The 23,885-nt window shown below is 45.2% G+C and overlaps 1 protein-coding gene across 5 annotated transcripts in view; it reads right to left on the bottom strand.

Annotated features, from left to right (window-relative positions):
* The window catches only part of TBC1D22B (TBC1 domain family member 22B), a gene marked incomplete at both ends in the record, with an annotated part of 62,551 nt that overhangs the window by 17,548 nt on the left and 21,118 nt on the right, over positions 1-23,885 (bottom strand). For 4 of the 5 annotated variants that reach the window (XM_079712720.1, XM_079712722.1, XM_079712723.1 and 1 more), the window contains 5 exons: positions 15,096-15,210; positions 19,255-19,320; positions 20,433-20,561; positions 21,970-22,040; positions 22,588-22,767. In XM_079712720.1, the coding sequence (XP_079568846.1) occupies positions 15,096-15,210; positions 19,255-19,320; positions 20,433-20,561; positions 21,970-22,040; positions 22,588-22,767 (561 nt within the window). Of the gene's footprint in view, positions 1-15,095; positions 15,211-19,254; positions 19,321-20,432; positions 20,562-21,969; positions 22,041-22,587; positions 22,819-23,885 lie in introns of all 5 variants that reach the window. The other variant, XM_079712719.1, reaches the window with a different exon arrangement.

The following is a 23,885-nucleotide window of genomic DNA, read 5'->3' as shown; positions in this document are numbered from 1 at the left end:
ACCAACCTTCCAAGGCAGTAGTTCCCTCTTTATGAAAATAGGGTTGTGGAACTTCCCTGGTGGTGCAGTGCTTAAGAATCCGCCTGCCAATGCAGGGGTCAGGGTCCGATCCTTGGTCTGGGAAGATTCCACATGCTGTGGAGCAACTAAGCCCATGCACCACAACTACTGAGCCTGCGCTCTAGAGCCTGTGAGCCACAACTACTGAGCCCATGAGCCACAACTACTGAGCCCGCATGCCACAACTACTGAAGCCCACGCGCCTAGAGCCCGTGCTCCACAACAAGAGAAGCCACTGCAATGAGAAGCCCGCGCACCGCCACGAAGAGTAGCCCCCGCTCGCCACAACTAGAGAAAGCCCGCATGTAGCAATGAAGACCCAACACAGCCAAAAATAAAAAAATAATAAATTTATTAAAGAAAAAGAAAATAGGGTTGTAAGAAAAAAATGAAAGCCACAAGGAAGGCTCAAGACAAAACCACTCCCACTATTCATACACGTTTCCCAAAAGAAAATCCAGAGTGCCACAATAATTTGAAGGGTCTTTTCCTACCTGGGCATTCTACCATTCCAGAACATTGCAGCGGGAATGTCACTGGGAATGGAAACCACACACAGCAGAGTAACAAGGGAGAAAGAGCCTGGGTCCCCAAGTAGACTGGGGAGCACAGCTGCCACATCAGCCCTGGTGACCTGTGGCTTTTCTGTCAGACAGAAGAGCACGTGGCTAACAGCACAGACTGGAGCCAGACTGTGTGGCTCAAATCCTGGCTCTGTCACTCACGAGCTATGTGGCTTTAGGCAAGTGACTTTACCTTCCGTGCCTCAACACCTCATCTGTTAAGGTGGTAATATCCTACCAGTGTCAATGCACACTGTAAGGATTAAACAAGTCAATACATGAAAAGTGCTAACAGTGCCTGTCATAAGCATTATGCAAATGTCAGCTAGTATTATTGCTATTATATGAGGAACAAATAAACTTCTACCTTGTTTAAGCCACTGTTATTTTAGATCTCTGTTATTCGCAGCCAAACCTAACCTAATTCCAAACGTACCTAAAGAATAAAAGTCAATTTTCAAAGCTTTCCATTTCCACCTTCTGGTCTCAAGGAAGAAAACTGAACATGAGGTTTAAGTGGTAAGATACAGCTCTCAGTAACTGTGCCTGTTCCAAATCTTTAGCTGTCCAGGGGGGAAAGGGACCAGACACGATGCTGAACCCTCTCTTGGGGACTCGAGTTGGGGGTTGTTGTTTCCCCAAGTTCTGCCCTTACGCCTGGCCTGCCCGTTAGCCCATGGCTTTCATGGTCAGTGGGAGAGCTCACCAGCATTTCAGAGAGTGGGAGGAGAGTTTAGTTTTAGTGTTCTGGCTGCTGGGAGGATAAAATTCACACATTCAGTCAAAAACTGTGAGCTGAGTGCACCACCAAAAAGCAGCAGAGAAAGGGAGGCCCAAATGCTCTCTGAAGGGCTTCATTCAGCATAAACAGTCTGTTCAGAAGGATCATTAAACGTCCCACTTGAGAGAAAATTCAACATATAATTGAAGCTGGAACGGGAAACCATGCCAGCAACACAGTCTCCAATGAGGGCAGCGTCTCTGGTTGTCATTATGCAGCGTTCAGCAGCCAGGACTCAGAATGGAGGGAATGAGATTTTAAGGGATATTTTATGGCTGTTTTAAGAGGCAAAGCATCCAAAAAGAGGAAACCCAAAAGCTCTTTATAAAAATCAAATCGCCCATTCCGGGCTTGACAAGAACATGCTGTCAAGCCCGGCATTATTAGCTGATAAAATGTACCACCTGGGTGGTAACCCCAGTCAAGTATTTATTTTTCTGAGAACTCCAGATCTCGGGCCTAAAATCAGCCTCACCTATGCCTCAAACACTCCCCTACAGCTTCGGGAAGAACGGCTTTTGCTTAAACTGACAAGAGTTAACTTGTCCACTAACTGCTTTAGGCATGTCCCAGGAACCATCTGTGATCGCAGGGCAATTTCTAGATTTTGTGATCTGTTGGGTCAGAATTAATCAGCCTGACTGGCAGGCATGAGAGGATTCAAGGCATCAGACTACAGACAGCCCTTCTATTTTCCAAAGCCTCTGGCTTACCTGATTCCTGTCTTTTTTTTTTTTTTTAACTGGACTCAAAAGAATACCTTACATAATATTTTCTGATCACAAAAATAAACTGATTGAGAAAAGAAAAAAAAATCTTTTCAGCTATACATCTAAAGAACTTCATAAAATAAGAGTTAAATATTTCATCCAGAAAAACACAGTTTTGGGCTTCCTTGGTGGTGCAGTGGTTAAGAATCTGCCTGCCAATGCATGGGACATGGGTTCGAGCCCTGGTCCGGGAAGATCCCACATGCCGCGGAGCAATTAAGCCCGTGCATCACAGCTACTGAGCCTGCGTTCTAGAGCCCGTGAGCCACAACTACTGAGCCTGCACACCACAACTACTGAAGCCTGTGCGCCTAGAGCCCGTGCTCTGCAACAGGAGAAGCCACTGCAATGAGAAGCCCGTGCACCGCCACGAAAAGTAGCCCCCACTCACCGCAACTAGAAGAAAGCTTGTGCAGCAGCGAAGACCCAACGCAGCCAAAAATAAAAAGTTAAAAATATATATATATTAAAAAAAAGAAAAAGAAACACAGTTTTAAGAAAAGTGTCAAGGAATTCGTCTGATCATCTGTATGTAATAATTTTTAAGTGGTTCAAGTGCTATAGAAACTTATTGTTGGGTGTTATTCATCTGGTATTTTCAGGCAAGTATTTGATAGCAGCAGCTGAGACAAGGCCACCACAGCTGAGCATGGACAAAGTAGAGGGGCCCCGGGACTTCCCTGGTGGTGCAGTGGTTAAGAATCCGCATGCCAATGCAGGGGATGTGGGTTCGATCGCTGGTCCAGGAAGATCCCACATGCCGTGGAGCAACTAAGCCCATGCGCCACAATTACTGAGCCTGCACTCTAGAGCCTGCAAGCCACAACTACTGAGCCCACGTGCCACAACTACTGAGCCCACGTGCCACAACTACTGAGGCCCACATGCCCAGAGCCCGTGCTCTGCAACAAGAGAAGCCACAGTAATGAGAAGCCCGCGCACCGCAAAGAAGAGTAGCCCCCCGCTCGCCGCCAACTAGAGAAAGCCCGTGCAGCAGTGAAGACCCAACGCAGCCAAATAAATAAATAAATATTAAAAAAAAAAAAAAAAGTAGAGGGAACCCTCGGCTAAACCCAGAAAAGTCAAACCACCTGACAAAGAAAAGGCAGCGAGGACAGGGAGGAGATTAGAGGAAAGACTTCTTCTGAGGCTCCTAAAGAGCGGAGACCCATGCGGGGCCTTTCTTCTTCATGAGGACCATGTTCCAGACTGAGTGAGAGGAGACGTGCTGTTTCCAAGACACAGAGAAGCAGCTGACCATGGAGCCCTTCCCGACGCCGTGCCTGTCAATCAGGGCAGTGACTAAAAGGTAAATATTAACTCAGAATGATCTCTGGCTGTCTACTACTCAGCGTGGGGCAGCCTGGCTAAAATTAATTTTAAAAACCAACATATCACTAAACCATCTCTACTTTCCTGAGGTTCCTGGATTACTTTTACTTTTATTTAACAAACACAAGTGGCTGCTGGCTATGACCTCAGATTACATGAACCTGAACTATATGAGTATTCAGGTTATGAGGCAAGGGAGGGGCCAGGTCCAGCACACACTTCACCTTCTAGGACCTGCCCAAAGACTACCCACAGAGCCAGGCAGCATGTCACCAAGACACTGTGTATGTGAACAGGCTCTAGGGAGTCCAAGGTCCCCAGTGCCAATGTCAGCTGCCCAGAGGCTCCTCATCTAGGCTCAAACATCTTGACTATGTTGGCTACCTCAAGTTCTCCTCTAATTTCTCATTTTTGGGGGGGTCAGATGAGAGAGACAGCAAGGGAGCATGCATGTGTCACTTGGTTTACCACCAGGGAAAGAGCAGGCTGGGTCCTACAGTGCCGGAGATGACAAGCTACAACTCGCCCTTGGAGAGCTTACCTCCTACAGGGGAGAAAATCCAGCACTGGACATCCCACCAAATGCTCACACTGCTCTCAACTGTCTGCTGAAAGCAGCTCAGCTCAGCTCAGCTCAGCACTCTGACTGGGCGTCTCCACATACATGTCTGCTGCTGCTGGAAAGAGTCTCATATGTCTCAACTATCACATATGAGGCTGCTGCATCTATGAAGACGGGGCCAGGAGGCACCTTGAAGAAAGGGGTAAAGTCCCAAACAGGGTGAGCGCTAAAAATTCAGCATCGGTCTCACTCCCAGTTCCCTCCAAACCAGTAGCATGAAAATGCAAAGTGGAATACCCTTACTCTATGATTCAAGTTATATAAAGTTTAGAGACAGGCAAAACAAATCGAGGTGTTAGAAGTCAGTAAAATAGTTACCCTTGTGGGGGTGAGAGGAGGGGCTAGAAGGGGACACAAGGGAACTTCTGCAGTGCTGGAAACGTTCCCCTTGGGCGCTGGTTATTTAGCGGAAATTATTGAGCTGTGCATGTCATGACATATGTACTTTAAAAAGTGTATGTTAGGGCTTTCCCTGGTGGCGCAGTGGTTGGGAGTCCGCCTGCCAATGCAGGGGACACGGGTTCGTGCCCCGGTCCGGGAGGATCCCACATGCAGCGGAGTGGCTGGGCCCGTGGGCCATGGCCGCTGGGCCTGCGTGTCCGGAGCCTGTGCTCCGCAACGGGAGAGGCCACAGCAGTGAGAGGCCCGCGTACCGCAAAAAAAAAAAAAAAAAAAAAAAAAAAAAAAAAAAAAAAAGTGTATGTTATACTTCAATACGAAGTTTACATTTTAAAAGGAAAAAAAGGAACGTCCTCTTAAGACAATGAAAGACTACGGAAGCCTGTCCAGTTTCATCTTTGGCCTCCACACCTTGCCAGGTGGGGAGGAAGAGGATCGGCAGGGCAGAGTTGGGCGTGAGATGGACAATGAAGCCTCCCAGGATCTAAGAGCATGGAGCTGGAGTATAATCCAAAGCAGCCCAGGAGCAAGACACAGCAACAGGGGCCATGGTACCTGGGCATGTGGGGAGTTATTAACAACTCCTTTCCTCTGAAAATCTGAGTGTTAACTACCAAAACTTAACTGCATGGCTCACTCCCTCGCCTCTTTCAGGACTCTGCTCAAACATGGTCTTCTCAGTGTGACCCCGGCCACTACCCTGATTAAAACCTGCTCCTGTTCCCACTCTTGCCAACAGGGCACAACTGTGCCCTTCTTTCCTCCTCTGTTCTCCTGCATAGCACTTATCACAGTCAAGGTAACAAATACCTTACTTACTTTTCTATTTATTGTCAGTTTCTGCTCATCAGAATTTACGTTCAGTGGAAGGGATTTCGTTTTACATATAATTTACATACATTAGACTACACATAAGCGCACGGTTCTGTTTTGACACATGTATACATCGTGTAATAAAGTGCCCCAGTCCAAATAGAGAACATTTCCATCACCCTATAAAGTCTCTCCTTGCCTCTTCCTAATCAATCTCCCACCAAGAGTCGACCACCATTCTGATTTCTATCACTGTAGATTATTTATGAACTCCATTTAAATGGAATCATACATACAATGTGTACTTTTCTGGTATCTGGCTTCTTTTGTTCAACATAATGGTTTTTGAGATGATTTCTTCCATGTTCTTGCTTTTATCAGTAGTTCATTCTTTTTTATGGCTGAGTACTATTCCGTTGTGTGACTACCCATTCTCCTATCAACAGATATTTGGGTTGTTTCCAATTTTTGTCTATATTAATACAGTTGTTATGAATATTCCGACGCAGGCTTTGGGGGACTATATGTTTTCATTTTCCTTGTATAAATACCTAGAAGTGAAAGGCAGGGATTTTCGTCCACTTTGTTTATGGTCGTATCCCCAGTGCCTAGAGCAGTGCCTGGCACGGTGTAGTTCCTCAATAAGTATTTGCTGAATGAGTGATGGAACTCCATCTCCATCCCTTACAAGAGAGAGAACTTTTGACTATCTCAGCACAGTAGCAGAATACTGTAATTCACTGCCCTCCAGTGGCCAAGCCCAGCAAAGCTGCACTATTTCCTGAATATCTAGCAACGTTATGAAATTTTCATTCTTTCATTCATCTAGACAAGTATGGAATGCCTATTTTGGACACCAAAATAAAAGCACTGGGAATATAAAGATGTTTAAAATAGTCTCTGGCCTCAAAGAATCATACAGTCTGGTGGGAGAGGGTAGGAGGGAAACACACAATAATTGGTGTGGTAAAGTCCTACAAAGGGGAAATGCACAGGGTTATGGAAAGAGTACCACTGGGGTGGTGGGGGTAGGGAATAAGTCTCAGGGCAGGCTTCCAGGAAGGAGGGGTGTCTTAAAGGATGCACAAGGATTAGCCCAGGGGATAAAGAGGTGGTACAGGACAAGGCTTTAGATTAAAACTGTCAATTTTGGATTTCTGAGTTTAAGAGGTGAGGCAGGAAGTAGAGCACACAGGGCCTTGCACAGGCCAGAGAATCTGGACTTTTTTTTTTTTTTTTGGCTGTGCTGTGTGGCTTGCAGGATCTCAGTTCCCCAACCAGGGACTGAACCCGGGCCATGGCAGTGAAAGCCCAGAATCCTAACCACTAGGGCACCAGGGAACTCCTGAGAATGTGGACATTTTAACTGTAGGTGATGGGATGCTAGTGAAGGGTTTTAAGCAAAGGAGCTGCACCGACAAGTCTGTGTTTAAATGGTGTGAAAGATGGGAAGAAGGGGACAAAAACCAGAGATGGGAAAACACACTTGGCCATTTCAGCAATCCAGGGCTAAGCTAGGGTAGTCATAGGAGGAATAGAGAGGGAAGCAGATTCAAGAAATATTTAGGACATGAAATCATCAGAGCTCTGTAACTGATTGGATATGCAAGAATGAGAAAAAAGAATTATGAACAAGTCTTAGCATTTCTGACTTAAGTGACAGGAAATGCTGGCAACTGAGAGAAAAGTGTGGCTGGGTATGGAGAGGAGTTAGTCAAACACTGAGTCTGAGGAGCCTAGGGATAGCAAAGATTGTCACTATGCATAAATAACTATAACCCACTCTTCCTTGGTGAAAGGACCCATAAGGGTACTGGCCACCTGGGATACAGACTGTGTTTTCCAGGCTCACTTGCAGATGGGAATGGCCATAAGACTAAGTTCAGACAAGAGAGATTCAAAACCAAGTGTCATGTACTTGGGAAGTGTCCTTCAACAGAAGGAGTATGCCTTTCTTCCTTTCCCCCTCCATACTGGCTGGAATATAGATGTGATGGCTAGAGCACAAGCGGCTATCTTGGATCATGAGTACAAAAACACATGCTGAGAATGGCAGGACAACAAAAGACAGAGGAAGCTGGATCCCTGATACCATGGAGCCCCAGACTACTTACCTCCTGACTTTTAATGTGAGAGAAGTAAGCTTTTCTCTCTTGCTTAAGGTATTGGTTCCCTGTCAGTGCAGACAAGCTAATCCTAACTGGTCATTTATGACATATCTGAGTGTAAATGTCAGGCAGGGAACATGAGTCAGAGGTATGGGAAAGACTTCCCTTCTGGGAGTTCTACTGCTGTCATGCTTCTAAGTAAAACCTGAAATGAAAATCCTGCTGTACTACTTCATGCAGAGGAGAAGGGGGAGAGTTATTTGACAGTGTTTCATTTTGTAATGAAAGAAATAACCAGGCACCACTCTTCTTCTGAAAACAGGACATGTCATGAGCCCCACTTTTCTATACGATTTCCTCATTTGCATCACTTAAACAGTTACTGTTACGCAGCTTAATTTGGTGATGGCCACATCATCAATTACATTTGACCTTAATATGTTCCAAGCTAGATCAATAATGTCATCTAAGTCCAAAAGGTTTTGGAGATGAGAGGCTAAAGGCATTCTACCATCTCAGGGGTCACAGTCCAGAGACAGTATCTCCCCAGGGGTGACCCTCCAGCATTGTCACCTCTGGACCCAGACATAGCTGGCTTATCCACAGAGGACCCACTTCTATGTGAGCAGCTGGTTTCAGCAGATAAAGAGGCTACTGGGGGGCTAAGCCAGCTACAGAAAAATCCTCTAGCAACTCAGAGGAGAGTCACTGGTTCTCCCCGTTTTCAACTATTTTACAACAAACATGACACAAAGCATGAAGCCAGCTCAGGTACCAATTTATAAAAGTAATAAAGAACAGATAGGGGAGGAGGTAGGAGAGAGGCCAAACAATGTCCTGGTGGCATGTGGATCCCACAGCTCTACTAGGACACGTCCTCCACGCTACAACTCAGTAAGATGGGGCGGTGGGCTAAGGCTGCCTGATGATACCTGCCTGGGATGACGAGGGCAACTGCCTGGCCTGTTCCATGGGTGAAGGATACCTGAGGCCTCCTGTGGTAGGGAGAGTCATATCAGAGAGGTCATAACAACACACCTCTCACAGTAGCTGCCTTACTAGGATATGGCACTGTTAGAGAAGGGAAGAAAAGCAGCATTATTACTCAGACAAGAGAACTATTCTTGAAGGCCACAAACAATGTTGAATCTATGTTCAGGAAAGGCCTTGAGGCTGGAGGGAAGTCTGTATGCCTTGTTTCTTTGAAGCTTAATTTATACCCAGCAACTGATGAACAGACAAATAAAATGTCGTATATTCATACAATGGAGTATTTATTTGACCGTGAAAAGGAATGACCATTTTTATGAAATGTCCAGAAAAGGCAAATCCATAGAGACAGAGAGTAGATTAATGGTTGCCTAGGAACAGAGGGGGTGCGGGGGCTTGGGAGTGATGGCTAAGGGGTACAGGATTTCTTTTTGGGCTGATGAAAATATTCTAAAATTGACTGTGCTGATGGTTACACAACTCTATAAATATACTAAAAACCATTGAACTGTACACTTTAAATGGGTGAATTGTATGGTATATGAATGCCATCTCAACGAAGCTGCTATCAAAAAAAGAAAAAAATACCCCACCAAACTAATTTGTAAATTTACTGCACCTCCAATAAAAATTCAGAAGGGTTCCCTACATCCTGAATTTGGCAAGTTGATTCTAAAGTTCACCTGGAAGAAGAGCCAAGACAATTTTTACAAAAGGATGATGAAAGAGACTGGCCCTGAAATAATAATAAAACACACTGCAAAGGTCAAAAATCCAAGCTGTTGGTACATGCATAGAAATGGAGATAAATGGGACAGAAATAAGTAAACCATATAAATAAAGAAATTTATATTATATTATGAAAAGGGATTTCACATGAGTGAAGAAAGGGTGTACTATTTATAAATCGTGTTGAAAAAATGAACTATCCAGTTGGAACAATAACTTTAAATCTCAGCCCCCACTGTACAGGAAAATAAATTACTAATGGAATTTAAAAAGCTAAATGTAAAATCAAAACCACAGCATATTAGAAGAAAACATGGAAGAATATTCTTATAATATTGTGGTCGGGAAAGACTTCCTAAGCAATATACCGAATCTAAAAACCATAAAGGAGGAGGTATTTCCTTCATGTCCTTCTCACACTTTGCAATGACTTGTTTAATTTTTTGTGAGCCCCTTAACCCCTGCACTAGATGGGAGGCTCCATAAGGGCAGGGCCCACATCTGTTATCTTAGTCACTCTATCCTCTGGCACATAGGAGGAGCTCAATAAATACCTGTCGAATGGACAGATTTGACCACATAAAAATTAGGAAGTGCTACATAAGGAGACACAATAAAAAAAGTTGAAAAGACAAGTGATGGTCTGGGAGAAAAAAAAAGAATTAGCTTGAACTATATAAAATTCCCATGGAGGGATGTGTCAAAATTGGTTGAATATTAGCAATTTCATGTGGTTTGACCTAATATTTTTAACACATAGCAGATGAAAAATGAATATATCTAATCCACATAAAGCTCTTACAAAACAAGACCAACAGTCCAATAGAAAAAACTAGATAGGACTTCCCTGGTGGCACAATGGTTAAAACTCCGCCTGCCAATGCAGGGGACATGGGTTTGATCCCTGGTCTGGGAAGACCCCACATGCCACAGAGCGACTAAGTCCGTGCACCACAACTACTGAGCCTGCACTCTAGAGCCCACGAGCCACAATTACTGAGCCCACGTGCCACAACTACTGAAGCCCACACGCCCTAGAGTCCAGGAGTGGGAACTGCTGAGCCCGTGTGCTGCAACTACTGAAGCCTGCGCACCTAGAACCCATGCTCCTCAACAAGAGAAGCCACCGCAATGAGAAGCCCGCACACCGCAACGAAGAGAAAGCCTGCATGCAGCAACAAAGACCCAACGAAGCCAAAAATAAATAAATAAATAAAGTTATTTAAAAAAAACGAAAAACCTGGATAAAAGAATTTTTTTTCTTTTAAGCCTACAGCACCCGGTATTCCCAGGTGGTCTCCCATCCAGGTACTAACCAGGCCCAACCCTGCTTAGCTTCCGAGATCAGACAAGATCGGACGCATTCAGGGTGGTATGGCCATAGACTGGATAAAAGATTTGAACAAGCAGATGACAAAAGAAACAAATGCTAACACACAAAAGAAAAGATAAACCACCTCACTGATGAGCAAGTGGAAATAAAAATTGAAACACAAACCATGGTTTATTTGCCGAATTGGTGAAACACAGTTAGACTAAAATACCCAGTTTTGCTAAGGATGTGAAGAGTGCACCCAAACATTAGTGGAGTATAAACTGCTGTAAACCTTTTTGCAGTGTAATTTTGGAGTGGTACCTATTTGGCATGCTTTTAGGACTAGTAATTTCCATTCTATGGGCTCTCTTTCAGGGAAACATGTATTTTAACACGAATGCATAAGAAAATATGTACAAGGATATTCACTGAAGTGTTCTTTATAATAGCTAAAAATTGTAGATTATTTAAATGTCCTATTATAAAAGAATTGTTTACTATAGTAAAATTTGATGAAAGTAAATATAATTGCTGAAAATGATGAGGTAGATTCATATGTCCAAACTTGGAAAGCTGACCAGATATTTGTGAATGAAAACAAGCAAGATAGAGAAAAGTATGGATAAGTTTGATCCCAGTTTTCTGTATACAACAGAGAAAAATAATATATGCAGCTCTATCTGCACACAGGAAAAGAACTGGAAAAATACACACCAAGAGGTCAATAGTAGTTATCTCTGGTGATGGCGGGGGTAGAGGTGAGGTAATAACAATTCTATATTGTTTTTATTTTTTTAATAAATTTACTTCTTTATTTGTTTATTTTTGGCTGCACTGGGTCTTCGTTGCTGTGCGCAGGCTTTCTCTAGTTGCGGCAAGCAAGGGCTGCCCTTTGTTGTGGTGTGCGGGCTTCTCACTGCAGTGGCTTCTCTTTGTTGCGGAGCATAGGCTCTAGGCACACGGGTTTCAGTAATTGTGGCTCACAGGTTCAGTAGTTGTGGCTCACAGGCTCTAGAGCGCAGGCTCAGTAGTTGTGGCACACAGGCTTAGTTGCTCCACAGCATGTGGGATCTTCCCAGACCAGGGCTCGAACCCGTGTCCCCTGCATTGGCAGGTGGATTCTTAACCACTGTGCCACTGGGGAAGTCCTTGATTTTTCAAAATGAGTATGTACCTCTACTGTATTTTTTTTTTTTTTTAAGAAAAGGAGCAATAAGAAATGTGCTGCCTGCTTTGGAGCAGGGAATGGAGAAGAGGGAGACACTAGATAGATCTAAGTTGAGATACCACCAATTCTTATAAAGAGCACAGGTATTTAGGTCAAAAGACGTAGGTTTGAGTTTGGGAAGCTCATTTAAAATAGGTTGATACATCTACCTTAAAGAGAGACTGGGGGCTACTAAATGAAATCAGCAATGGTTTCACTGGCCAGCAGGTGAGACTGACAAACCAAACACCCAGATCAGAATGCAGTCATAGCAAAAGACCTAGGTTTGAGTTTGGAAAGCTCATTTAAAATAGGTTGATATGGGCTTCCCTGGTGGCACAGTGGTTGAGAGTCTGCCTGCTGATGCAGGGGACACGGGTTCGTGCCCCGGTCCGGGAAGATCCCACATGCCACAGAGCGGCTGGGCCCGTGAGCCATGGTCGCTGAGCCTGTGCGTCCGGAGCCTGTGCTCCGGCAACGGGAGAGGCCACAACAGTGAGAGGCCCTCACACCACAACAAAGAGCAGCCCTCGCTCGCCGCAACTAGAGAAAGCCAAAAAAATCCCCCAAAAAACCAACTAGAGAAAGACCAAAAAAAAAAAAAAAAAGGTTGATACATCTACCTTAAAGAGATATTGGGGGCTACTAAATGAAATCAGGTAAGTCAAAGTACTTTGCAAACGGTAAAGTGCTTTAAAAAATCAGGGTTATATTACTGGTTGGCCTGGCAAGTTTTACTTTGAAAACTGGAAAAATAAGGGCTAAAGGTACAAACTCCTAAGGAAAAGAGACATGGATGGGAACTGATAGATTAAGAGAGACTTAAGAGACATATCAACCAATTAGTAGAATGTGTGGACCTGATTTGAACCCTGATTCAAACAAACTGTTAAATGTAATTACGGGAATCAAGAAAATTTGAATAGTGTTATATATTAGATTATATTAAGGACCTATTATAACTTTTTAGATGTTAATAATTGCATTACAGCTGTGAGTGTCCTTAATCATTATCTTTGAAAGGTACATATGGAAATATTTATGGATGAAATTATATGGTGCTTGACATTGAAATTTGCTTACTCACAAAGATGAGTGGGTGAAGAATGGACAGAGTTATGAAGTTGGGTGGCAGGTATATAAGGATTTATGGTATTATTTTTTCTACTTGTACATATGCTTGAAACTGAAAAGTTTTTGTAAAAAAGAATGGGCCCCGCCTTCCTAGTTCTAGGAGGAGGTACCAAACACCCATCTGAAGTCTGCTGCAGAGGTGAAACTGAGTACAGCCTTGCCAAGAAAGGCTTCCTTGCTGAGGAGGGGCAGAGAAGCCCACACTTCACTGTGTAAACACTGTGGATCAGCAGTGGTTTCACTGGTCAGCAGGTGAGACTGACAAACCAAACACCCAGATCAGAATGCAGTCATATCTATCAAAGAAAGGCAGAGTGGACTTCCCTGGTGGCGCAGTGGTTAAGAATCTGCCTGCCAATTCAGCAGACACAGGTTCGAGCCCTGGTCTGGGAAGATCCCACACGTCGCAGAGCAACTAAGCCCATGCGCCACAACTACTGAGCCTGTGCTCTAGCGCCCTCGAGCCACGACTACTAAGCCCGTAAGCCACAACTACTGAAGCCCATACACCTAGAGCCCGTGCTCCGCAACGAGAAGCCACCACAATGAGAAGCCCGTGCACCACAACGAAAAGTAGCCCCTGCTCATTGCAACTAGAAAAAGCCCGTGCACAGCAACGAAGACCCAATGCAGCCAAAAATAAATAAATAAATAAATTTATTTAAAAACAAAAAAGAAAGGCACAGTGCTTGGTGGGGCTGATGGTAGCAATGGGATGGGCGCCTATAGAAGGCAAAGGAAAATTTGGTACAAAATATAAATGACAGCTAACAACATAGTTAATATCCAATTAGAACTGCAGCTGCTGAGGATTTCCCTTAATGGGCATAAAAACTGGCAATGCCAGCGTTCAGACCTCAAATGTAGATTAACGAATGGATTAATACCTTCCTAGGCTCATCCTTGAATACCATCTCAGAAAAGTACTACTGCAAGAATCAACCCCCAAATCCCAACAGACCAGCTGCACCGCTCTTTAATAAAGTTAAACCACACAGAATTAAGGTGCCTCTGAAAACTGACCTATTAATGTGAGGGGTAAATGAAAGTTCTCTAGCAAAAGCTTTATTTATATGCTTTTGCTTAGGGTCACTGGACAGAGTGGACAAGAGTGTGACCTTCCACCCTTACTCCCAGTTCTGCCCTGGCTGCTGTCACTTAAGGGGAACAAGGAATGGCATCATTAGGTTGCCTTACGTTTTGAGTAATGAAAAATAAAAAAGGCTGCCTCATGAAAGACCAAAACACCATGCCTTTGAGTCCCACCAGAAAACCGGAATGGGAAGGATCAAGTGAGACATTTCTTATGCCCTCCCCCTCCAAGGGGCTCCACTCCAGTCCCCTTCTCATTACCATCCTACCCCCTGCAATGGCTTTCTACAAAAAGAATAACCCACCACCCTCAGAGTCTGAAGAAGAGGGTTCTGATCTTAGCCCTGCCACTAATAAGGAGGCTAGGAATCTCACAATCCATCTGTGAAATGAGGGGAGTAGACGGATAGTTTTCTAAAATCCTTTTCAATGTTCTTGTTCCCACATGAACTTCTCTTTGACTAAGAGAACAAAGCATCAGGCCATGACAGATAGGTTTTCCTATGAGTCTTGAAGCACAAGTGACTGAGGAAACCAAAAAAGTGGAGCATCCTCAATGCCTTTTAAGACTCTGCCTGATTTAGGCCTGGCTGGAGCAGGTGGCTGGAGCTGTAAGAAAACCTAACTGCTGCCGTGACAGCGAATCACTCTGTTCGAAATGACAAGAACCCAGTGGGGTAAGAGGTGAAGAAAGAGGAGGAGAAACCAAGGTCCCAGAGCTCTCCTTGGCCCATTCCATTACCTAGATTCCGGCACCTTTCCTGCTCTATACGTCCACATCCTGCTCCTAAGATACAGCATGTGAACTGAAGTGTGAAGGCCTAATGTATAATCTAAAATTCCAGCTTTCACAGATGAGGGCCTGCAGTTGAGGTGAGTTCAAAATAATCCAAAAGGAACCTCAGTCAAACCATCAAACCATCTGTTTATGGCAGAACATAAATATATCAATTTGGTCATTCTTTGGCAAAGGTCTTCTTAGGAGAGATCTGTGACCATCTCGAGAGAGAAATTCCAGGCTGCTGCTGCAGCTGCTGTTAAAACAGGTTTAGTTGTGTATTCTAAAGCCACTATCTTTTTTCAGCAAGATGTGCCCACTGGCTGCACTCTTGGGAAAAACAAACAGACCACAGATAAGAAAGAGCAATAGCTTTTTCAACTTGGTACTCATGCTTCTTACCGACATATTCTGAGAGGAAGACAACAAAGAACGGAGTGACCAGGTCATTAATTCCTTGGACATACCCACTGGCAGGGTGTCGGATGGCCCAAATAAATAGAATTCTTTCGAAGATCTAGGAAAATGAGAAAAAAAGACGACATGATGTTAAATCACGGGGATACTCTCCCTCCCTCCATTTACCTACCTCACAATTTAACTCAGCGTTGCTACAGAATTTGTAGAAAAAATTTTAAAATATTGTGGACAAAGGCAGTCTACAAATATAAAAAGTTTCTAAGACACTAACTGTTTTTAAACGGGGGTAGGTGCTCCTTGCCCTTTCTCTTTTCAGTATCTAGCCAACGTGATATAAAATTGGGAAACGCAAAGGAGAGTGACACAAATGGCTTAGAAAAAGGTTTGCTGTGGATGTCATTAATTCAGGCCACCATGCTCATTTGTAGATGCTGTTTCTCTATTTCCAGGAGCAAGATATCAGAATATCCAAGTTCTGATACATTTTCTAAATCTCTTTCGGTCATTACAGGATTTAAAGAGGAAATGCCTTCTTTACCACACTCCCCTTTCTCCTTGCTGAGACGGAAGGAGATCTAGATCTGGAGTTAGTTCTAACCCAGCTTGACTAGGAACCAGTGACAGACTCTAAATGCAGGAAGTCATTTCACATATCAGGATGCAACCCAGACATTTACTGGGGACAGGAAGTCAAATAAACCAAATCCTATGGACTCCTACAGACAGGAACTTGAGAACAGAGAAGTCAGCCAGGGCCTCCATGGGGAAAGCCTCTGGGGTTAAGTACATTAGCCACAAGAGGCCAGAGGACTGGGGAGAAAGAAAAAATCTTTTTTTTTGGCCGCACTGCACAGCACGCAGGATCTTAATTCCCCAACCAGGGATCGAATCCGTGCCCCCTGAAGTGGAAGCACGGAGTCCTAACCACTGGACCACCAGGGATGTCCCTGAAAAGATCTTTATGGTCCTTTTACAGAGTCCAGCCCTGTCGCATCCTGTTACACTCCTCTCTGTTTTCACTATGCCCTTGGAGCGTTTCCCCTGTCTTCTCTCAGCTTGCTGATACTCATCCCCTGGCTTCATCCTGCTGACCACAACTCCTGGGCCCAATACATTCCTTAGACAGGCTTTGACTGGGCTGCCTCAGGTCTCTGAACCACACCAGAGGGATGACAGAGGTGGAAATGACTACATGCGGAGGGACAGGAGATTAGGGGCCTCCACAGCACCTGGCTCTGCAGAGCCCAGAGTCAGTCAGCTCTGCGGGCAGATTGAAGAGGCCCTCTCGGAGGTCAGGTGCAAGGGAGAAAAAAACCTCCCATGGGGAAAAGTAAAAAAGAAGTGGTCGTATGGTTTTGGAGTTGGTTAGCCAGTGTAGGAGAGATGTAGAGAATCCAGACACAATAAAGGATGTTTCCCAGCCCTTGTGTTGAGTCTGCCTTCCAGCTGGCAGAGAGAGACAAGAAACACTCCCACCGTCAACACCCCTGCCCTCGCAGGCAGTAAGAGCAAAGCCCAGCCTGGAATGAGCTGGCCTCTGCCTCCACTAGATGGGCCCACTTGCTCCCCGGGGCTGAGGGAAGGGTGTGGCGTCCTCATTTGTGTTAGGCCCAACACTCCAATGGGACCCCTCTTACATTCTTTGCTGCTAAATACCGTCCTCCCTCCCTTGAAACTGTGGCTCAAGCTAGACCCACCACGTTCAGGAAGATCTCAAGAGTTCCCTGCTCCACTCTGTCTCCTCACACCTCCTGTGGCCTGTGTCTGTCTGGATGTCTCTGTTAAAAGCTCTTCCGGACCAATCCTTCTGAAGGACTTATCAGGGCTTCTACTTCACACTATCAGCTCCTTGTGAATACACAAATCCCTGGTGACTGGCTTAAACAATGGCCAAGCGCATGGAAGCTAACCATTCAGAATCAGGAGACCTGCAATAATCCCTCTCTAGTAAGGATGGGACAGTGCAGACACACTCACACTGTGCAAGTGAAAACGCCAAAGAGAGAGAAATAGATGAGCACCAAGCCTGGTTACCAGGGGAGACCATGGAATCTTCCTTACAGAAAAAGCCTGGGACAATCTTGTCTACCTCTGAGACACCTCTTCTACTAGTGTGGGTAATTCTCACTTACTATAGTCAATTCTCAAGTATCTTTAGGTTTATAAAACAAGTCTTTCAATATTCAATGTTACTTAATTTTCTGCTCCTTGGTTGGCAATTTATTCTGTTTATGATAACTACAGTCTGCTAGATGGAAAGGTGATTCAAGAAAAATTGGAAAGACTACAGTTTGAATTTCTTTCTCTGTAGGCAGGTTCCACTACTAGGAGAAGCCTTTTAAATAAACTACTTTCCCTGTCTCCAAATTTAAAGTAACCATGCATAGGTAAGAGAGAAGAATCTGAACATCTTCAAGTTAAAATGAGGAATAAGCAGGGCTGAGCCATGGGAAGCTGAACGGGAGACACAAAGGGATCCTGGGCGGCTTTTAGCTTCCTTTGAGCTGACTCTTACAGGTAAAATAATGGTGTCACCCTCAAAACCTTCTTGATGCTAGTGGTAAGTTATGAGCGATCCCATTAGTAGACACATCTATATTTAGACAGAATTATGAGTATAATCTAAAGTCAAACAGAAATTATTTTGAGCATTTTTTATCACATTTTCTCTATTATGAGGATGAGTGAAAATATAATTCAAAGAGCATTTACAACCGGTATCCTAGCTACTATGAAGCTGCAAAGGAAATCCCTAATCTTGAGGAGTTTATATCAATACTTACTGCTTGGTCAAAAGAAGAACAGTCCCACTGAAACCTTTCATGTGCTTTGCCAACTTGTTAGGTCTCAACATATCACTACTAATTTGACTTCTGGGTAGGTATCCAAAAGAATTTAAAACAGGGCCTCAGATATTTGTATATCCATGTTCAGAGCAGCATTACTCACAATACCCCAAAGGTGGAAGCAACTCAAGTGTCCACTGACAGATGGCAGATCAACAATATGTCTTATACAAATATAATGGAATATCATTCAGTCTTAAAAAGGAAGGAAGGGGACTTCCCTGGCGGTCCAGTGGTTAAGACTCTGTGCTTCCGATGCAGGAGGCGCAGGTTCGATCCCTGGTCGGGGAACTAGGATCCCGCGTGCCGCGCAGTGCGGCCAAGAAAATAAATAAATAGGGCTTCCCTGGTGGCGCAGTGGTTGAGAGTCCGCCTGCCGATGCAGGGGACGTGCGTTCGTGCCCCGGTCTGGGAAGATCCCACATGCCGCGGAGCGGCTGGGCCCGTAAGCCATGGCCGCTGAGCCTGCGCGTCCGGAGCCTGTGCTCCGCAACAGGAGACGCCACAACAGTGAGAGGCCCACGTACAGCAACAAAATAAATAAATAAATAAATAAATAAATAAATAAATAAATAAATAAATAAATAAATAAAAATAAAAAGGAAGGAAATTCTGACACATGCTACAACATGGATGAACCTTGAAGATATTATGCTAAGTGAAACAAGCCAATCACAAAAGGAAAATACTGTATGATCCCACTTATTTGAGGTACCTGGAATAGTCAAATTCATAGACACAGAAAGTAGAATGGCAGTTGCTGGGGGATGGAAAATTATTGTTTCATGTGTACAGAGCTTCAGTTTGGGAAGATGAAAAAAAGTTGTAGAGATGGCTTGTGGTAATGGTTGAACAACAATATGAATGTACTTAATGTTACTGAACTGTACACTTAAAAGTGGTTAAAATGGTAAATTTTGTTACATATGTTTACTACACACACACACACACACACACACACACACCACTACCAGCTAGATAAAGCAGAGCAAACACAGGACTAGGAATTCTAGGGTGTAGTTTCTGTCTTCATTCTGTCACCAGGTAGACTCAAGATGCTAGGCAAGTCCCTTAGCCTCTCAAAGTGCTACTCAGCCCACAGGTTTGTTATGAGGATCCAATGAGAATGCATAAGAAAGTGCTCTGAAAGGACCAAAGCTCCATAGGTGAACACACTATCACGATTAGCCTTAAACCTGCCCATGCCTGGAGGGAGGGCTAAGCACACATCCACACAGATGGTGCCACAGAAAGATGGGGGGAGGAGGACTGAGAATATTGAGCACTTCCCTCACCTCCTGTACAAGTGGTTGCTGGAACAATGGAATGAGAGGATTCGTCCTTGGAATGTCGATGTGAATCTGAAAAAGAGAAGCCGTATCCAAAAACACAAATGCCAGTTTGTTCTTTTCAGAAGTTATTTTCTTAGGAACCAGAAATCAAGGGAGTAAGAGTGAGAGCACAATTTATCTTTAGAAAGAATTGACTGACATACAAAAATAGTCTAGTTAAACCTACCTACCTGTGCATCTGGAACACATTCCCATGATAGCAATAGCTTTTTGAACAGTGAGGAAACCTTCCCAAATAAACCACAGTTCCCAAGAAGTAAAAGAGCTCTGAAAGCTGCAAAAACATGCCAGGATAGAGAACTAGAGGGAGCTGGCCTTTAATACCTGGCACTGAAAGTTCTGACTTCTGTTACCAAAGAAGTCATGATGATTGGCTTTGGCTTCGGGATTTCCCAATGTCTAACAACCCTAAGGACTGTGTCAATAGCCGCAGAGGCTACTTCAATTCTTGGAGCTTGCTGTAGACAGTTGCCTCCCCCAGTATTTTCCCCTCTGCAACCACGAGACTCCCCTTCACACCCTCCACCTTTCCGCAGGCTGTGGGGACCACTATGCGCAATGATAGAACACTCCCTGCTAAGGCTGCTGATGGCTACGGCTCCTGCAGACAGACAAACATGGTTGCTGAAGAGGCACTGCAGCTGCCAGAAGGACACACTGATGTCACAGTCCAGAGGGATGGACCACAGAGTGAACTCATCTTTCAGCTTGTGTCCCATAACCCTTACTACTCTCTGTGTGGTCTGTGGACCAGCAGCAGGTGGCGTCACCTGGGAGCTCATTAGAACTGAAGGTCTCACCCCAGACCTCCTGAATTAGAATGTGCATTTTACCATAATCCCTAGTTGGGATTTTATCATAATCCTAAGTGATGTGTATGTACATTAAAGTCAGAGAAGCACTGCCACTGACCAGGACCCCCCAGAATCTATCTATTTAAAATGGTTAAGATAAGAGCTACTGAATTAGAAAGAGGGGAAGTAGTTCTGGGAATAAATTTAATTCCTAACCAGCACACTGTAGCCTGAAGACTTGGAAAACTCGCACCCCCAGAGCACTTCCAGGAGCCACACCTTAAGATTATGACTAGTGAGCAAAAGGGCAGCAGGCGATGACTGTACCTGTCGGTAGGTATCCTGGTGATGTTCCTCATTTCGAGAGTCATAATACTGTTCAATGAAGCCAAAATACTCCTCCCGCTTCCGCTGCAAGGTCAACTTCCTCCTCTCAGTGTTTGCTGGGAGATAGCCCTGTAGACAAGACTGCTAGTCAGATGGGGACAGGCACTGGTTGGATGAATCCTTAATTTTTATTTTAGCCTGAGCAGTGGCTTGGAAACTATCACAGGAACTGAAAGAAAGCTGCCAAGACACAAGCGTAAATCCCATCTTGGTTCTGGCCACCCAGTGTTTGCCCTCTCCTCATTCAAAGAGATGCACATGTGGGCAGATGAAGCACGGCCAACCAGGGTTATTTACCCCTGCACCCCCTGCACTGCGCTAGGAGCGGGTACTGCTGGAGCACCACGGAGCTCCGGAGCTGGCACAGTAGAGAAGCGAATGTAGGTCAGTAGGAGGGAACTGGACCCAAGTCAGGACCTCCTGGGGCTGCATGTGCATGAGACAAGCCTTCCCAGGGTCACGGGAAGGTGGCCGCCTCTGTGGCATATCTCAGTGGTGTGCCACATGAGTCGGTGCCGGTTACACGTTCTTTTCTATGGTAACATTCAGAACTACCAGCTTAGGAACCTGAATGGAATCTGCGACACAGCAGCTGCAACATTCAGACACAGAACTGCTGGCAGCAGCTCCCCTCCTGGCCCCAGCTCCAGGCCAACTTGCATTCTTATCCCTGGTCTAGATCCCACTCTCAATTCTTACATCTCCTGTTCCCCTTCCATTCTCACCACATCTACTTCTAATAGCATTTAAACTTAGAAGAAGCAGGGGCAACGATTACACGGCTGCAAGACTGGGGGTGGGGGCAGTCAGGAGAGAGCCGTCCCCTTGCAGGCAGCTAAGGGATACATTCCATAGCGAGCGAGCAAGCAAGCGCCTGGAGAGCAGGGGCTGTGCTGTTTTCACTTCCCTATATCCTCACAGCACCTGGCACCATGACTGGCAAACAGCAGGCCCTCAATAAATCCTTATAGGATTTATTGAACGAATGAATGAATTTTACAGGCTCAGGAAATCAAAGTGTTCCTATCACAGTGACAGGCACAGTGCTCCGTTACTTAGTGAACGTGGGACTAGTGCAGGTTTCTGAGGGAGGCCCGTTTATCAACTCTTCACAGTTGCAAAGTGGGTTTCAACCACCTTGGTTATTCCTACTGAAAAAGGAGGGAAGCCCAGGGAATGTGGGAGCCTGTTCAAACAAGTGCTGGCTCACCCAGCCTCACCGTATTCTTCCTCCTCGGTGCTGAGAAGGCGAGATCAGGACTATAGGCACAAAGGTGTGCTCTTCTACATGTGTGGGAATAAACTCTCAAGAATGTGTTTCTTTATGCAAAGAAATAGGACTACGGTCCCACAGGTCTGCCACATCCGGTAGGACTAGAGAAGTCTACGGAGCAAGACTTATGTGACCAGACTAACCTCAGCAGGTAAGAAGGACTGTGTGAGGCTCATACTTCTCTACACAGTGGGTAGAACTCACCGACAGGAGTCTCCAGGTTACAGGCCGAACCTCCCTGGGAACCCCTGGCCAGCTACACTTCCTCAGTTCATCTGCAAATAGATAAAGGCTTTGTTGGATTTAGCCCTTCCCACAGATGCCCTAAGACAAGCCTCAGCCAGCACTGCCTGGTGCCTCCCACCGTTCCAGTAGGACGATTGCCATCGCCACCACCACCACTGCCGCTGCCACCACCACCACCAGCTACCGACAAGCACAGGGAAAAAGCCCAAAACACAGCCCTGAGCAGCAAAGTGCCAAGGCCACGGCTCTGCAGCAGTGATCCAGTCAGCTCAGAGATTAGAGTTAGAGGGGAAGAGAAAGGCCAGTAGGTGTGGATTTCAGTAAGAATCACCTGGAGGTAGTGGAGACCAAAGCCAGAACAGCTACAGGCCACAGAATCCAGTCCCACCTAATTTGGTCCCTAATTCCTAGTAACGTATTTCTGACTTAATACCTGCATGTCACTTCAATGGGCACCAGATCAGGAGATGCTGGAAAAGTAAAAGAAGGAAGAATAAAGAGCAATAGCTTCCAGGTCTCTGAGAATTCCAGTCACCAAGAGGTCCTAGCTTTTGCCCAGGGCTCACGGGGACTCACCTAAGTCGGTGTTGTGGCTGGAGAGAAGCTGACGGAATTTTTCTAGGCGGGTTTTCTCCCGGACGGTCATCGGGGGTGCCCCAGAAGCGTTCTGGTCTGAGATCCGGGCAACAAGGGGGATGATGGGTCGGAGAGGGAGTGACTGCTGTTTGTGGAGTGTGTTCCTCAGGCATGTATCACCTGAGATAATTTGAAAGAGAAAGAGAACAAGTTGTGTGACGAGCACAGATTCTGAGAAACCTTAAACCTGACTGTTGAGCACTGGTCTCCTCCACCAGAGCTGCGGCTTCATGGTTTGTGTGCTGCCTGAAGGTGCTCGGTGTGGAGCAGCCAGGGGATGGAAACCCAGCTGCGCTCCATTCAACCGCCCAGGGGAAGGGCTGCGTTTTTATCATACATACCAAGGCACCTTATGTGCAGAGACTCCGGCTGAGGTAGCAAATTTGAAAACTTTTTTTGTGACTTCAGAGGAAAATCAATTGTTTTCTTTCTACCCCAGCCTGGAACTTTTCTTGGGGTCTAATAGCAAATTTGGGGGCAACGCAGTCAAAGGCAGTGTTTGCCTTCCTTTTCCACAGAGGTGGCTGCTCTCTCAAAGCCCCAGCCCTAGCCAGCTGCCCCAAGGGCTGAGAGGGTCAGTACCTCTGGCACAACTCTCACCTGTTCTTGGCCCACTAGTTGTGCTCTGCACACAGGTGAGAGGCTCTGGCCTAAGGCAGGTTCCTCTGTGCTCCCATATTTCTCACCAGCCAATCACATTTCTCTAATTGAAATAACAGGAACACAGACTCAAGCTGAACTCTGTGTCCAGTTCTAGACACTTCTAAACTAGATGGTAGGTAGGAGAAATGAGCAGTATAGGACTAACATTTATTGAATGCTTATTAAGGCACTGTGCTGGTCACAGTTACATATGACCTCTCATTTGATGCTTCCAACATACGGTAGGAATTTATCACTATTTTAGAGATTAGGAAACTGTAGCTCAGAGAGGTTAAGTAATTTGCAAGAGAGAGCTGAGATACCACCTTAGGTCTGCCTGACTCCAAAAGCCTTATTTATTTTACCATCCCAAATGAAACTCAGTTTTAAATTCTGACTGTCCTTTCATGACTGTTTCATATTCTTTACATATTAGGGCCTTAAAAAGTAGTACTTACAACAAGAATAAAACAGTGAATACTCATCAACCAGCATGACAAGGTTTACAGAAACAACTGCCACGGAGTACTTGGTTTGGATGCCTAGTGTAACACGGGGCCTAGAAAACGCAGACCACACGCTGCAGAGCTCAGACC

Source organism: Hyperoodon ampullatus (genome assembly GCF_949752795.1).
Source record: "Hyperoodon ampullatus genome assembly, chromosome: 10".
NCBI lineage: Eukaryota > Metazoa > Chordata > Mammalia > Artiodactyla > Ziphiidae > Hyperoodon > Hyperoodon ampullatus.
Note: the sequence above shows the minus strand (reverse complement) of the source record. Positions and strands in the feature narration are given on the sequence as shown.